The sequence below is a fragment of the Protopterus annectens genome, chromosome 1.part2 (assembly GCF_019279795.1).
Source record: "Protopterus annectens isolate FY-2018-M chromosome 1.part2, PAN1.0, whole genome shotgun sequence".
Lineage (NCBI taxonomy): Eukaryota > Metazoa > Chordata > Ceratodontiformes > Protopteridae > Protopterus > Protopterus annectens.
In genome coordinates this window covers 985,596,512-985,615,199 of record NC_056727.1, presented here as the reverse complement: position 1 = coordinate 985,615,199, position 18,688 = coordinate 985,596,512, and the positions used below count along the sequence as shown (strand labels likewise).

Genomic DNA, 18,688 nt, shown 5'->3' with positions numbered 1-18,688 from the left:
AACTTCCTTCAGGCCCCCCCAGGCAAACATGAGCATGCTCAGAAAGGCAAACCTGAAATGTAAACAAGGGCTGAATCAAAACAGAAAATCCCTGGGACTGACCCTTTTAGAGCCTCGGGGAATCAGATAACACAAAAAGCTGTGCTTACACCTTGGATAGGCTGGCTTCAACAGAAAGTTAACCAACTTTCAACTTATGAAACCGGCTGAACAGAATCCAGACAGTGACCCGAAATATCAAGCAAATAAATAAATGCAGTACAGTTTTGTTAACTATCAGTAAAAGAGAAAAACAAAATTCAGACACTGAGAAAAGCTATCTCAAGCAAATAAATAAATGCAGCACAGTTTTTTTAACTATTACTAAAACAGAAAAAAAAATGCAGACACAGACACCGGCAATATCAAGCAAATAAATAAATGCAGCCCAGTTTTGTTAACTATCACTGAAACAGATTAAGTGCAAAAAAGTATACTTATAGAAGCTTTCTGTATCTAGATGGCTATCAAATCAGTCAAAGCCAGGCCACAAGGAGCAACTAAGATACTGACACAATCTCACAGAAATGTAACTCCTATCGTCAAAAAATTCATGCAGATGTACATTGTATCATTCTATTAATTTTTTATGTGAATTAGAGTAATATTTATAAATAGTCCCTGATTTCTGGCCTTTGTCTCCCCATTATATTTGGCTTTGTCCTGAATTCTTGATCAAGTTGAGATGTATGAAGACAATCCAAAAGGGACTCACTGAAATAGTGCATAGTTCATAGGGCGATTGTACAAAAAAGCCTGGAGCAGCTAACATGCATTTCATTTGCAAACAGTAGCATAACAATGTTGTAGAATCAACCAGTTAATGAATACCACATTGGCAGACTGTGGGCAGAATAAATGCAAATAGACAAAACACCATCAATAACTTTGTTAACACAGAATGCAAACAGTTACACATCGCACCCAAGCCATCACCTGAAATGGCATCACAGCACAGTTACTGAGGTCTACTAACCAGTTAGTAGCCACTCTGCTGCCTGTTCAGGTAAAACAGCTGGTAAAGAAGTTGCAGTAGCAGCTCCCACAAAAGCAGGCCGAGCAACGCTTGGATGTCACCACAAGCTCACAGAGGGGCATGAAACAATACAGACAGAATTACAGAAAGTGTATTAATATTCACACAACAGTTACAAACCACAGCACTGAACACACTGCCACAAGGAAGCAGCTACTGCCAGTGCTCATTCCGAACATTATAATTAAAACTCCTTGACAAGTAGAGCCATAATTAGGAAAGGGGAAAGGGAGCAGCTGGCCAAGATGTAAGCTGTCAGGGACTGAAATTGGTAGGTGTCAGGTGCGGAATTGTAGCATCAGCTTTGATTTATGAATGCCAATACTATATTCATAGCTCGGCTTGAGAACTGATGAAATCATTGTGCAGTGGATGTGTGTAGTAGTAACTTTAGCAAGCTGCTTGTTACAGTTTTAGTAAGCAGCTTGCTAGAGTTGCAGGAGCAGCTAAGAGATTTACTTTCTTTTAGGCACCAGTTTGTGGATCTGCACAGGGCACAAGATATGCTAATTGCAGTTTTTGACATGTACATATATTAACAGCACCGCCAGGGTGCAGAGGCTGCTCTTCTCACTTCACTTATCACTGTGGGTGCCTCTTCTTTGGTGCAGTCTGCCCTGTGCAGCTGCAACACACCCAGTCTGCCACTTTCAAGATGCGTCTCTTTATTTTTGTGTATCCTTTTGTCTGGGTAGAAACTTCCCTATGCATCTACATTGTTCACAGACTACTTTTCTCCATTCTCTTGCTGTCTTCCTTTTTCTGTGGTTGTCACCCTACCTGTTTGTTGAGTTGATAAACATCCATACTCTGTCCTACTTTGCAGCATCTGCATAGATATCTGAGTCCCATTTTCAGGACACTGACAACATGAGGAGTATACTGAATTTAAGGCTCAATGCGCCATGCATGATGCATTTCTCTCTGGGGCACCATGAGAAGGTACTGAAAGCTCTAAATTTTGTTTTAAAATCACATGATTGTCAATATGGGTCTATATTATAAAGATGAACATTCAGGTTGTTGAACATCTAAACGCCGACACCTAAACAGTGAAAGCTGAAAACCATGAATGGCCACTTCCGAGGCCGACGCTCAGTAAAACAAACTTTCAACCCTAATCAAGTGGAGGGCTTCACCCCCCACAGCCCACAATGTGGGGGGGCTGTGCCAGCCACACCCCTCCTAACTAAATATACCAACTCCAAGATTGTTCTACATCAGGGAAAAGGGCAAATTCCCATTAACGGCCAAGAACATTTTTTTCCCTGTGAAATAAATTTGTAGAAGTGGCCGTTCATGGTTTTCAGTTTTCGCTGTTTAGCTGTCGACATTTAGGTTTTCAACAACTTGAACATTCATCTTTATAATATACAACGACTGATACTAGGTCAAGACACCATCCAGAAGCTGATATGCTGAGTTGAAGATATATATGAATTCAGAGGCATCTCTGTTACGAACTTGCACTGAAGTGACCACTGTCAAAAAGCTGGTCTATCACATATTACTGACCACATAAATGCATATTAGTCACTAGTGTTTCACAAACAAGCCTGGTTCACATTGATAGTAAAAGGTTTACGGCCTTTCATTTTCTTGGTTAAAAATCTTTGGGGGCCTTTCCACTTGAGCAATATGCATGGATTTGTACATACAAAAGGGGGCACTGTATGCAATGAGGGGTCTGATAATGGAAAAGAATAATGGTAGGATAACTTATATCGATCTTGAAGATATTACCTTCAGAATTAACTAGTTCATATAAATGGAATTCCTAATGGTGGTGGAAACATAATGCTCAGAAGAGAATAAGTTGTCCACAGAAGAACCTACGTCTCTTACGACTATATATATGTGAAAATGAGTAGCATGTATAACATATTGCATGGGGGTAGCTTTTTTGCCAAATACTAGGCTGTACATTTTTGCATTTAGACTGAGGCACTTTGGTGAAACTGCAATCCTGAATAACTACATAAACAGGAAGTGGCTAAAGTCAGGAGACTCACATATGGAGGTGGATAGGGAAAACAGAAGACACTAGAAGTACTGCAGAACAGAAAACACTGCTTGGGGTGGAAAAGAAAGAAAGAAAAGCAAAAACAAAAATATGGAGATGCTACGCTTTCATCCTTTTTTGACAGCAGAGTCTTGCTAGCCATCAATATTTATCTAATCTCCTATTGGCTGATGTAGAGACAATGTTCACAGATCTAAGTGGCTAACTATATCCAAAAATTCCTAATGTTTATAATAATGGAGCCTGAAGTGCATGGACATGTAACTGACCCTTTATAGCAATGGCACACTTTTATTGTTATAGCTGCTAGGCCAGCAAGTTCTACACTGTGCCAGCTGAGCAACTGTGGACATTTTAATTTTGCCTCCTCAGTTAAAACTTGACCTAGTGTTTCTGTCAGCTTTTCTTCAGTATCACAGTTTTAAAGAAACACTTTCATTCACACCGCAACCTTTATCTGATTGAAGGAATGGATCATTTCCTTTCAATCAGATAAAGGTTATGGTTTGAACTAAAGTGTTTCTTTAAAACCATATTTACTTTCCCATGATTTGTTCAGATAATCCCAGTGGTTACTTTGTATTTAATTCACTATAAAATGTTACGTAGCAGTTAGCTGATTTCATGGTCTGAAGAGGCATCTGTATTGGCTGTGATAGTGCTTACCAACTACAATAACTACTACTTTTATTGTTTTAACATTTTATCTTTTGTGCCTGCTTATTAAAAGTTTTGTTTTACATTCTTTGATCAGCTGTGCAGTGGGCTATCTTTTAGTTTCTGAATGTTTGACTATTACATGTCTACAGTAGTGAGGAAATCATTTTATGTTGTGTAGCTTATAAACAAAGATATGGCATCTAGGTCCAAGGAAGTCATTGTTCCACTGTATTCAGCATTCATCAGACATATCATTCAGTACAATACCCCCTTTGGTATGTACCTAACCTGGCATATCCAACAAATGGAATGTCCACAGAGGTTCCTCACTAAATGAATTCAGGGAGTAAGTAAAATGTCCTATGTAGACCACCTCAATGCCCTATCCCTGTTTTCTGTCTCCTACAGGCTGTTGAGGGGGGAGATCTATGCCTGGCATATGGGGCATTGTCAGACCCCACTCTGATGGACCTCCTGCATATCCACAAAACAACTAACACCAGAATTACCCATTGTAAAGACTTAAACCTTGCCTATGATATAAATAAGACCTGCTGAACAGACAAGCATGTATCCCAGAGACTACCCCATCTCTGGAACAGGCTCCCCATATACATGAAGCAGAGTTCCTCCTTAACCCAATTCAAGTGTAACTTGAACAATTATAAGGGCAACAGGAATTCATCCCTAGCTTGGCACCTATGCCTCTAATGGAGACAGGTAACCTGTAAATGGTTTATCTCCCACGTCCCTGCTTGTAAATGTTTCATCTCCCAAGCCCTTGCTTACACTTATCAAGGGTACCATAACAGAGATTTGGGATGCATGGCTAGGCTTAAAAAGGCCCTTGTGGTTGTTAGCCAAACCTATAGGATAAAATTATTTATTTTGTTGAATCATTTGTATAGAACAACTAGTAAGATTGCTGTTTATGTACATTATGCAATGCCCTGTGTAAGTACCCATGTCAGTCTCAGGTAGGTACCTATCAAGGCATGCTTTGTTTGTTTCTGAAAAAGACTTCATGTACTTCAGAAGTGTAGAAATATGTTTACATTTATTATTGGTTGCTATAAAATTCACTGATTTATAGTGGTAAACAAAGGTATTAGTTACTTTCTAAGGTAATTCTAAATTTTGCAAAACATGCAAGGATGCAGGATACATTATGGAGTCATGACCCTCCCTCTGTCAGTGCCTACTCAGTATGAGACCTGCAATAGGGCTTTGCTGTGAAACACCCACTACTGTTTTTTTTTTATAATTTATGGCAAGGTAAAAACATCAGTTATGTGTATAATCAGATATTACGAGTTGCTGTTCTAGCAAACTCTGCTTTAAGGGACACTGTTATAGTAAGCATATCTTTAAAAATAACTCAATGTTCTTCTTCTTCTCTGAATTAGAAGAGGAGCAAATGTGATCACTGAGAGGAGAGATCCTTTCATTGTTTAGTTTATTTATTTATTCTTAATTCTACAAGACATTGTGGCCTCTCCTTTTTTATTGCACATTATATTTCAGGTCTTATCTGATGATTATGTTTCCGTCTCCTTTCAGGCTGAATGAGAATAAGGAATGTGTATTTATTAAAATAATTAACAGTTCTTTTATATTGTACTTCCAAAGTCATAACGATGAACTGTGGCATGTGCACTATAACATACTGACTGCAGTGATTATGGAAATGATGCAATAAAGCTTTATTTCATCCTAGAAGACAATGTTTGTGTGGTTCTGAAGAAAGTGAGAGAGACAAAGAGAGAGAGATACTTACAACCACTGTACTAGTGTATGCTGGGACTTATACCAGTACACAAAGGTGAAAGAGGAAAAAAAATCTGAATTTAAAGATAATAAAGTTAATAAATTCTTACATTTAGTTTTGAGTTTTCTGAGTAATATCTTTTTTCCATGATGTCTTGAGGTGCAGAATTCACTATCATGGTAACTATGTGAAAATATATCTTTGCATGTATGTAGTTTCACAAAGTGCCTCCACAAGTACCTTTCATGGGTCATTCAGGAAACCTTATAATCAATGAATAGATTTGAAATCTCATAGGACTTAACTTACTGTTTTATATGACACACTATTCTCTGCATCTGTGTTGTATTTAATATTGCAATGTGCTTAGTTCTGTGGATGCAATAAGTCTGAATGTATGCTGAGTGAGGGAAACAAAGCAAAAGCAGAAATAAGTAAATGTTATGCTAACAGGCTAGTCAGTAGATTTCACGATTAACTGGACTCTGCAAAAAAAAAAAAAAAATAAATATATATATATATATATAATCTTTTTTTCTAAATAATTTTCTCTCATTTTAATAGAGTGCGTTGAAGTGTGAAGAAGGTGAATTTGTGTAGAGAGGGGAGAAGAAGAGAAATGACACATTCCACCTTGGAGAACATTTGTAGCATACGAATAGCTCTAGAATCTGTATTACATTTCCGTTTCTAGTGCCTATATACTATGATTTTTATTGCTGGCAATGTACACTCCTTATTTAAAATATAACTTTCTTGCTTGCTGCACTATTCTTCTAGTATTAAGAAAAATAAGTAGATTATCCTTTTCATCAGACAAAGACAAGCCCTGGAACTCATTCATGTCTACACTAAGTGTGTACCATTCTGAGAGAACAGACAAAGCAAGCATAACTCACACCTTCTTCCTCTTTATTTTAGTTTCCCCCTCACACCTTCCTCCTCTTTATTTTAGTTTTCCTACTGATTTTCTTGCAGCCTTAAATATTTAGGGGGATTCATAAAGGTTACTACAAAGTGTAGACTACATGTACACTTAGTGTAATCTTTCTGAGTGACAGGAAAGCAAATAAATATGTGGTAGAGATGGTCTTATATACAAATGGTGTATACTTAGCGTAGGAGTTAACGAATCTGGCCCTTTGTGTTCTTTTTTCTCTGAAAATTTTAAAAAATAAAATAAAGATGTTTTATTATTTATATCTCTTGGAAGGATTGTATGCTGAAGTGCTAGAGAGTTTGTGAGTTCATTAAGTTTGTGCTTCTTGAAACACTGGTCTTGGTCATTTTGGTCTACTTGGCTTCTTTTTGCTTGGTGGTTTGGAATGTTTTATTCATTTGTCTAGTTCCCCCCCTCAGGATATGTGTTGCAACAAATGCCTACATTGACTAGAATCCCTTAGCTGCTATACACAACTTCGTTCTACAGAGGAAAAACTCCTTTTCTTGACCATTTATCATGTTGTCCCAGTTAACATACCACGCTCTTGTCCTTAAGTAACGGAATCATTGATACTGTTTTTGCTTTTCTTCCTCTTCTTCCTCCCTTGTTACTTGTCAAGAGGTTAAGAATTAAATTGTACTAGTGATGACCCCCACACTAGAAGATAATCTCTTGCCATTCTTCCTACATACAGAGAAATAAGTTGCAGCAATATGCAACAAAGCTACGGAAACAGATGGTATGAAGTCTTTAGAGCTGAAGGTGAGTAATGACTAGTTTAGCTCCAACAGGTCATTCTATGAATCTGGAATGTCAGGAACTCTGCAACACATAACAATTACCAGTGTCATTATCTTTAATAAAGGAGACAAATCATTGTTTGTAGAAATTATTGTTGCATTTCTTTATGTTCCACAGCAGGGAATAATTCCTGCCCATATTCATATAAACCAGCTTCTACGTATTGCTTAAAAAATATCACAGCCTCCCCATGGACAGAAATAATTTTACAGGATAACAGCTGTAGTCCTTAATGACAGCAAATTCCAAAAAAAAAAAAAAAAAGGCAAGAACAACAGTAAACACTAAAAGACGATGGTACATTACGGTGAAAAACTTTGTAAGCACTTTTGTTCTTTTTATTTTAAACACAACTTCATCTGAACCTTTATAGAAGTATTCAGAAACCATTTAAATACAAAAAACATGAAAAAAATCACATCTCTAATGATTATGCTGATGCCACTTAAATATATATTCACATAAATATATAAATACACATACGAGCATGAAAACAAACCCACACAAATATTACGCTGATAAAATGCATTTCATTATTGCACGTTTATTTATTCCTAGACTATTTGTTGTTAGCAAAAGCTGCCATTCCTTCTCCTTGACCTCCAGTAAGTTATTCACATTGCCCATGTTAAAATCAGTTAATACTTGATTAATTGCCAAATAAGTAAATTTTTTAAATTATATACAATTAGATTTATGTTTAATTAATGTATTTGAATAATCACTGTTAACTATGAGCAACCTGTGTTCATGTATTCTTTATGACAGCATTCTAGTACTTTTACCTACTTAGAAGCTCTCACATAAACAACAGGTGGCTAAATAAACAACATAGATATACAATTATATCATTTTTAGCAAAAATCTCATACCCTGTGTATTTTAAAACTAAATTTTGGGCACAGTTAATGAATCTACACATTTTATAATCCTTACAGGAATATGTTGCAAAAATACATAAATTCTGTTTGAAACTAATTGAACCAACAGATATTTTTTAGATTTTTAGTTTTGTTAAAATAAAAGTTAGGACATAAGCCCAGAACCTTAACAAAACTTTAATCAACTCATGATTGCATTTAATAATCTTTCAATTATTTGTGATCATATTTCTAATAAAACTGGCATCCTGACTGATTGGAATAGGGAATGTCCTCATAAAAATATTATCTGTAAACGTTTTATACTTTGGAATGAAACCTGTCAGTACAGTAGGTGAAAATTTAGAACTCCTATTTTCACTAACTTCACCAATGATTTCATCTAACTTACCGGCATAGTACCTTCTAACCAACAATAAATATCTGAGAGAAATCACATTCTTTCTGAAATACATCATCATCATTGATGATTCTACTATGTCTGATAAATTGTCATCTAACTACGTACCACTTCATATAATAAGGATGTTGATTGTTAAAGCATAAATAATAATTGACAAATGTCTTTATCCTGAATATATTGCCGTAAAAACACTTATTATCAATATCTAACACCAGTTGTAAGTCCAAAGGAATATACAGTTTTATCTTTACTACACAAAATTAAACATACAAAACTAATACTGTTGTTTATAGCTCTCAAAAAAATCCCAATATCTGTTTCTGTGCCATTCTACAAAAAAATCATCAGTGTATCTCATATAAAAATGAAATATACTTATAACAATCAATGGCCAACAAAACTCATACTCCCATCAACTCATCACTATAGCTGGGGCAAAACAAGCTCCCATGACTACACCTTTGACTTGGTGATAAATTTATTTTTTGAAATATGAAAAAATTGTTAGTTAACACCAAATCCAAAAACAAACATTTTGTGTTAATATTTGTTGAATCCATATCACTATATTTGCTTAAATAAGCTCTAACAAAATGTATACCAGTATTCGGTATCTTACTGTTATATACAGATTTGACATCTAATGTGACCATGAATGTTTCAGAACCAGGTCTATATCGCTTCATCAAAGTGACTAGCCTTTGAATCCCTGTTCATCAAACTTAATCCAGCAAAAGCTAAAGCTGTTGAATGTTCATTTATGAGAATTGTTTTCCCAGGGAAAAAAATTTGGGCCAACCTAATGACTGTCACAAGAAAAACACATTATTTAAAATCCAACCAGGTGGGGGGCTGCACCCCCAATTAAATATACCAACTCTGAGATTGCACTACAGTGGGAAAAAGGACAAATTCCCGATGATGGCTAACATGTTTTTTTTTATCCCTGGATAAAAATTTGTGTAAATGAACTTTCGATAGATTGTTTGACAAATAGGACTCAGAACCAATGTTTATACAGGAGATTGAAACAAACCCAAGAATCCTTTTAATAGAACTTGGTGGACTGAACAATAGGATTCAATATTTTGTCTAAATAAACAGAAATGTGTTCAGTTTTACTACGTTCTGCTGCCACAATTGGCCTGAAAGGCAGAACACTTATATTTTTAAGCATCTTCGAAATTCCAAGGATCTTACAATATACAGATGAGCTACATTCAAATAATTATAAATATTAAAATTAATACAACCTTGATCAAGCAATTCCAACAGACAATTGTGATTTTATGTATATTGCCTTAACATTTCAGGCTTAGGAACTACCTCATAACAAGCAGAATCATACAAATGTTCAATTAGTTTCCCTTCATAAATGATCCATAACTACAACTCCACTCCCCTTGTCTGCTTTCATTATACTGATTGATTCAGGTTCTTTATCTAAAAAAGGTAGACTTTCCTGTAAGAGTGATATTATACCACTTAAAAGTTATTTTAGCATTCAGTAAAGCCCTATTTTGTTTTTCACAGATTTCAGTAAACATATGCAATGCAGACACCAAATTAGGGGTACAGGGTCCTGCTGCACAGGTGAAAGTTCCATTGCATCTTGCTGCCATCTATATGTGAATGTTGTAATAAACTATTGTTAATTCCTTTAACCTGTTTATATAGTCAGTGAGAAAACTGCAGGGAGAGTAGTATTCCACACTTAACATTTTTGTTACCACATTTCACATTTTCATTACAACCATAGTGCTCAACTACACATTGTATAACCCTCATCACTTCCACTTTACAGTTATAGATCAAGTCAGCATTATACACTCAGAGCAGTTCTCTGCATTTAGTTTCAAGATGCCTATTTATAGTGCTTTAAGCTTCCACACAATATATCAGCAGTAATTATCCATGTGCACTATAAAACTGCATTAGAAAATTACTCCGCATGTGAATCTTGTTCCATTCTACTACATTGCGCTGCTATCTTTTCAGCTGCTACTGTCTTTTCATTTGGCCTTAAAGCTGTTATTTTTTCTATTAATTTATATTGTACAGTACATGTAAATAAATTGACATTTGATTGCATGATTGTGCAAACAGATATACTACTTCACTTTATATTAAGAGAGCACATAATGAAGGAAGTTAATTTATTAAACTGTCACTGAAGCCTGGAGTGTTTATAATACCATGTAATGCCATGCTGAGTCACCAAATACAATATTTATAGTTTCAAAATTCTTTATAGTAACTATATAACATATCAATGAGGGAGAAGAGCTTCTTATGTGCATTCTTATACTCACAGCATCACTTGTATAGGCTGCAAAGCAATATCTGATACATGGGTTTGAAATCAAAGGTAGGTCATTAAAACACAAGAGTTGAAACTTTGTCTAACTTTTTATATGTTACTTGAGCACCAATTGCAATAACGTTACTTTTTTGATCAGAAAATTATAAAAATAGGGACTCTTTCAATGTTACCATGGAGTTATAGTTATATGTTATGTACTATGTACTGATTCTATTTTACTATGAGACATTCAAGCAGTTTATATATATATATATATATATATATATATATATATATATATATATATATATATATATATATATATATTTCTACACCTTACCCTGCAATATAATAATAATAATAATAATAATAATAATAATAGTAATAATAATAATCTTCTTCTTTTCGGCTTTTCCCGGTTAGGGGTCACCACAGTGGAACTACGGACCACCAATGGCAGTAAATTTTTATGGTGCTGAGTCACCAGCCTTACGCTCAACCTTCAATGAAGGCACTCCCATTTTATGCATGTCTTTCGAACTCCACTCCACCGCGGGGAGGACATGCAGATTCCACACAGAAGGCGCTCCAGCCGAGAATCGAACGGGAGAACCTCTTGCTGTGAGGTGACAATGCTACCGCTGCACCACCACGCTAATAATAATAATAATAATAATAATAATAATATTATTATTATTATTATTATTATTATTATTATTATTATTATTTGAGCGCCAGTCAATTTTGACAGCAAAATTAGCAGAGTAAGGAGATGTAATGTTCTTGGGGCAGTAACTTTGTGACATTTACACAACTGCACAGTTGCACTAGATGTTTTCCTTAGAATAACTTTTTGTAAGAGCATACATGTCTTGTTTACAAAACAAAGCCTCTTTACAATGTAGGAAGTAGAAACATCTGATGCTGTTATGTAATGTCTGCAGAAATCTATCTGGCCTTGACCATTCAGACTGATCATATACAAATACATGACTAAATCTACATTAATATATATCCGAGACCTAACACTTATACTGTTAATGATATAACATGCTAAAGGTGTAGATTAACATTGCAGTTAAAGCCTTGATATTGTGCCATTTTTTTTCATCAAACCATTCACCTGGATCACAAAATTAGTGGTAAATTTACATCTCTGACTTCTCAGCAAAAGTTACTGCCATGTTTTCCACATGAATGACCCATATTTACACCATCACTACAGAGACATGGCATACACTGTCCTTTATATGCTACACAGCTGGAGAACTCCAAACTATAAATGCATAGAAGAAGTCATTTTACAAATTCTTGTTGTGTAGTAACAGCAAAGACTGGGAATTGTAGGATGGATGACTACCTTATCCAGACAGCAACAACTTGCACAAAAGGCCAGAAGCAGCACAATTCAAGACATGGAGTAAGGCCACGTAATTCTTGGTAAATCATGTGGACAACTCCCAGAAGTTTGTAGTAGGCTACCATGGTTACAGTTCAATGCACTTCCTTTATATTTAGTACTTCAAAAATGTGGCCTTACAGAATTTGCCACTAGACATAAGGGTAACACCATACTGTTCAAAGTTAAAAAGGTACATTAAAGTAATACTTGCTGAATATGTCAAGGGGGTGTTTCTTCCATTGTTGTCAGTGTCATGAAGTGATAATGCTTTACATTTCTTATATAACTGCAGACATTATAACTTGTGCTGCAAGTAAAATTAATGCCTGAAGTCCCATGAGAGAAGACAACATACTTATTAGTTTCATACACAGAATCTAAGTCCATAAATATCTTATTAACCAAAACGTTAGTATGCAGGCATAGTCCTGACCTATGGTGACTGACTGGACTGGCAGCAGTTTGTAAAAAGAAAGTCATAACAGACTCAAACAATTTCAGATCATCACCTTTTCCAGAACTTTATGCAAAAACAAGGCAATTATGAAGATTATTCAAAATGATACAAGGGACCCCTAACCGGGAAAAGCCAAAAGGCAACAACAACACAGGGGACTTAACTTCCAACCTTATTCTACATAAAGGAATGAGTGATAAAATGAAAGCAGGAAGTGCCAATCCATATATAATTCAATGAGAAAAACACTGGTTAAGTAACAGGACACAACAAGTCGGGGGTGGGTGGGTTTACCTATCAATTTCAACAGGGGATGCTTGTAGGGGCTCGTCATGGTTGTATACTCGGCCCATTTCTTTCTGAGCTATTCTTAGACATATGAGTGGGGGATGGAGTATGGGTAGCTAACTATGTTCCTGAGTGCAGACAGGCTAAAATAATTTCTTTAATAAAAGATGCTAAGGTTTTCCAAGAATGTTTGCAAATAAATATCTATTGCACAAGCAACAAACTCACCTGCAATGTTAATAAATGTGGCATAAGTTTTATTACAGCAAAATACATGCATTTATAATTAAATAAAACACCATTAAAGATTTACAGGTAATGATAAAAACAATTTAAATTTTGACCAGTGTGTGTCTGCCATATTATATAGGCCAACTAATTCTAAATGGCATGAAAAGTCTCCCCAAGGCTACCATTCTACTTCCTTATACATCATTGATCCGATCCAATCATTCATCCAATCCATTAGTAAATACAATTGATTCTTAGTAATAAAATCAGAGGGCTGGCTAACTGTTTTATTGATTATTAAATGGAGGCCTCTGCCAGGTCTATAAAGCAATGTTTACTTTGGGTTCATCTGAAAGTATATGCCTAGAAGCTCACACTAGGATGTTTAAACTTTACTGATCTGAATGACTATTTGAATGATGTATTACAATCTGCAACCTTCAAACATGCCACCTTAAAAAAAAAATTAGAAAAGGTACAATGATTCCATGCTAGAAAAACCATACAGTTGGAAAACTCTAACTCTTTTTTTTTTACAGGGTGTTTAGCAGTAACCACTAGTTAGTCTACAAAACAAATTCTGATCTACTTCTGTATGAAAGCTCTATATGAAAGTCAGGTCAGGCAATGAGATACTGAAAATAAATGGTAGTTTTAAGGAAAAAATTGCCAGATACACTAAACAGGACCTTCCAAGAGTATGGAAAATATTTCCAATATAATTGTCAGTCATTACCTTCCTTCAGAATTAATCATGATAGGTATAAGAATATCATATTATAGCAATCAAATGTCTAGGTCATTGGATTGTAAGCCTGGCAATCAAAGCTTTGGATATATAATCTAATTTAGTCTTGTTGTTGTGTCTTTCGGCTTTTCCCAGCTAGGGGTCACCACAGCGGAACTCCGGTCCGCTAATGATTGGTAGTTGATTTTTACATGCTGAGTTACCAGCCCTGATGCACAACCTTCAATGAAGGTACACCCATTCATGCATGTCTCCACGCAGAAGACGCTCTAGCTGAGAATCGAACCGGACAGCGTCTTACTGTGAGGCAACAACGATACTGCAGCACCACCACTGCGGGTCAATCTAATTTAGTCATGGATGGACTGTAAAAGTGTTTGCTTCAGTAAGCAATGTCTGGTATCCTGACAGCAATGAAAAGCAATGGCGTGGTATACAACTGGTAGCAAATGCCACCATGTAGCGCATTATTGCTCTCTGGTTTTGAGTAACCAGCAACTGATAAAGCTGGTTTGAATTTGTCTATAGCTGGGAAGCAACATGTTTTGGTTGCTGCATATTTGTACATGTGTACTCTTGTTTAGGGATTACAAAGCCTAAGATATGCTAAAAGTTTTTCTTTAATCAGCAATGACTATCTTAGAATAGTTCTCTGTTTAAAAATGCAGTATTGCAACATGAGTTGATAACTGTAACCATGAATACTATGGAGTTTGTTTTCTTACCTAAATACTGCCCTTTACCTTCTCTGAATGGTGGTCCGCCATGAGGACCTTTTATCATTGGATTAACATACTTCATTTGGGCATATCCTCCTCCATGTGCTGAACTGAGAGCAAGCATGAAAACTGCTATGACTTCCAGAAATTGTAACATTTTCTTGGGTCTCTAAAACCTGTGAAGAAATTTAGAAACATAATAAGTAATATAGGAAATAAACTGAGGTATACACTCAGGCAACTTTAAAGCCAGTATGTTTTGCATTTTTGCTTTGTTTTACTTATAGATGCATAACAGTTGGAAGGGTTGAAAACATAAATATTTTGTTATAAACTATCTCATCTACATACAAACGAGATCTGTGAAAACAAGTATTGTTATATGATGAAATTGTATGACAGAGCTATGCAACTGCAGTTTTGACATAACTTTTCTATACAAAAATTGCAATACCTGCTAAATGCAAAACATTAGGATCTTGGGACTCAGACAATTTTAATCATAACCAATTAATGGACATGCACTATTTCAACATAATTTCAACTGACATCACAAGAGAAAAGGTCATCTTTAAAGAAATCACACTGTGAAGTGATGAGTTGGGCAGCCTTTAAAGTTATTTGGAAGACCAGATAATATAGCTTCATCAGAGTGTCCCTAGTCAAGATTTACTTTCTAATGGCTCAAAAGACAAAAGTGCCTCAAATCAACAGACTATGCTAACTGTGGGGCAGTTCAGACTTTAGCGTAAATATAGCCATTATTTTATTAGTAGGTAACATAATGTTAAAAGAATGTTAGGAATGCTCTATACAGTGTACAGTACCTCAGTATTTACAAGGGGTACCATATTTACTTAATTAAAATCCTTATTTTAATGCAGTAGTTTTGCAAGGGTTATACCAGTTGTTTCATTAATCAAACAACCTTTGAATGCTTAAGGTAATATATTTCTATATAAACAGTTCTGAAATGAGGCAAGATTTGAAAAATAAGCTCTTTAAATAGTATGCCAGAAGTACCCCTTAAAAAAAAGACGCAGAGAAAAAATAATCAGCAAATACTGCCTCATTCAGCACAAATAAAATCACAATTTTCATGCTACTTTGAAAACATAAATACTTAAATACAGCTACAGATTCAGAGGTCTCCTCATGAAAGTTTATTTATCAAAATATTTTTGAAATACTCTGTGTCCTTTCACTGCGCTTTCATTTGCAATATATATATATATATATATATATATATATATATATATATATGAATGGGTCCCCTTCAGATGGTCGAACTTTTAAAAGCTCAACTTTCATATTGCTAAGACCATATGATTGAACTTTTAAAAGCTCGACTGGTCTGAATGGGGATATCCATAGAGAGCGGAATGGGAAGATTTCCCTTTTATGCAATGTAGTGCGATCTCAGAGTTGGTATACTTAAATAGCGGGGGATGTGGGAGTGCAGGGGGGCTTCCCCCCCTACTAGTACTGTTTAGTTGTTTTTTTTTTTGTTTATTTCTTTTTTTTCACATTTTCGAACATTCATATGTTCGATCATATGGTCTTGACCATATGTGAAAGTTGAACATTTGGATGTTCAATTATGTGAAGCAGACCCATATATATATTTATATATATATATATATATATATATATATATATATATATATATATATGTGTGTGTGTGTGTGTGTGTGTAAATCTTGACATCTAACAATCTCGACTGTCAAAATCCTGAGTCCATAATGTCGAGATTGTGGAATCTCGAAATCAAAAAAAAAAAAAAAAAAAAATCATGTTTTTGCAGGGAGGTGCAAGCCCCACTGCACCCCCTACAACCCCTGCAAATTAAATATATTAACTCCGAGGTCGCACTACAGTGAAGAGAATGGTAATGTTCCTGTTCTGCACTGTATATGATCTAGATTACCATTCTCTTCACTGTATAGCGATCTTGGAATTATATATTTAGGTTGCAGGGGGATTTTGACAGTCGAGATTGTGGGATCATGATCTTTAGAAGTGAACCTATATATATATATATATATATATATATATATATATATATATATATATATATACACACACACACACACACACACACACACACACACACACACACACACAAACATATATAGTCTACAATCAAAATCTTGACATTAAAAACAAAAACTGTATTAATGTTGAATCACAATGTCAAATCCATGCAATCTAATGAGGTGTAAATGTCAAATCTGATGAACGAATTCAACAGATTCGACATTTACATTGAATATCAAATGTGAAGTCTGTATAGGAGCTAAGGTAAGTCTAGCTCCAACAATGGAATCCACTCTTTTGCAGGGGAGCAAGCTCCCCTGCACTCCCCACACCCCCTGCTAACTATATATTCCAACTCCAAGATCGCACTACAGTCAGGAAAGGGATGACTTTCCCAATCCATACTGTACCACGATCTCTACTCATAATGTCTAGCTCCTATCAGCAATTGCACAGTAGTGGCATTTGTTGATAAGGACTTTGCTCAATTAACATTCAGCAACACAAGAATCAACCAATGGGAGTTCGATATTCAAGGGGATACTAATAATACAGTAGTGAGTTTTCTTTATCTTCTTTAGCAAGATTTCTAGTGTTTGGATTTCAAATTATGCTATAGTTCGATGATCAGTTATTAAAGTTTTGGTTGTCAAAATCGTGGTGGTTTGGAAAAATTCCACAAAAAATGTCTTTAGAATCTTCTGGGCATAGCAAGGCAGACTTCTTCCATTATCTTCAACTATTCAGCAAAGCTACAGTTAATATTTTAAGCACAGTGTAGCAGGGAATCATAGCCACCCTACATGCATAGTGTGGGTGACTTTAGTCCCCAGAGAAAAGAGATTCTTAGGAATTAAATGCTTTGGTGATGTGATTTTGATGGTTGATTTCACTCAAAGCTGCAGTCCTCAAAACATTTTATAAAAATTGTCTTGTACCTTAACAATAAAGCTAGTTTTTTAAGGATGTTTTTGTCAATCAAACCTAGAGAAAAATAATTTGTTAATGGTGCCTAACATTCAACCTTGGAAAAGTAAAATTTCTGTGGCCTTTTAGCAAATGGTGAAATGAAGACTGCATTCAGATTTAAGTATTAGAGATTCATTTCTCAGTAATTCTTATTTATTTTGGAGCCAAAAATACTGTGAAAGAAACAATGGCACATTATGATGAAACCTAAGTGTAGATAAGAGTTTAAACATGAATTTTTGCCATCTCCCTTGAGACAGCAAGTTTACCATGCGAATATGCACTTGTCCCATGATGCTCTACATTGTGGAATTCACATTGTTTCGTTCTTTACAATATGTGACTCAGCCACTGAATATGCATTCCCATACATTGGACAATGGGTGCTTATGACTTTAAAATTCAGTAGCATGCAGTTTTATTTAAAACAAACCTATACCGTTTACTAGGATAGTTGCGTATATCAGTTATGAAGCTTTATATTAATGGATAAGTGTAGTTGTGATCACCTTCAGAAACTGGCTGTGTGACTACTGATAGTTTTGATATTCCTTTACTCAAGCAATTCCTTTGAATATACTTTCTTTTGCCTTTTTTCTATGTTTTAAGCCTACAGTGTCTCTTCATGAAGTCATTGGCTATGCAAAACTGAATGGCTAAAAAGCTTCAGAAATGCAATAGTAGGAATCCCAAGAAACTGAGAAAAGCATTCATGTGCATGGTATAATGAGTTTTATGTAACTGTGTTACTGTTTGGAATTTGGCTAGCTTTTTAATATCCATTTGGGTAACCCATTTGTCAAATGAATTATTTTCAGATAAGTTTTTCTTTCTTTCTTTCTTTCTTTCTTTCTTTCTTATTTTTTTGAATTTTAATATACTATCACTCATCAGGAAAACAAGAGGGGTTTTGTATGTAGCAATGTAAAATGCTTTCCTTTTAACATAGATTTCCCCAGAGAGAGTGTGTTTGCATACATG

At 35.2% G+C, this 18,688-nt stretch overlaps 1 protein-coding gene across 5 annotated transcripts in view; it reads right to left on the bottom strand.

The window, feature by feature from the left end:
• COL8A2 (collagen type VIII alpha 2 chain) overlaps positions 1–18,688 on the bottom strand; it is a 1,617,206-nt gene that overhangs the window by 438,868 nt on the left and 1,159,650 nt on the right. For all 5 annotated transcript variants that reach the window (XM_044059947.1, XM_044059946.1, XM_044059945.1 and 2 more), the window contains one exon: positions 14,708–14,877. In XM_044059947.1, coding sequence (XP_043915882.1) covers positions 14,708–14,858 — 151 coding nt within the window. In that variant the 5' untranslated portion in view covers positions 14,859–14,877. The remainder of the gene's footprint in view (positions 1–14,707; positions 14,878–18,688) is intronic.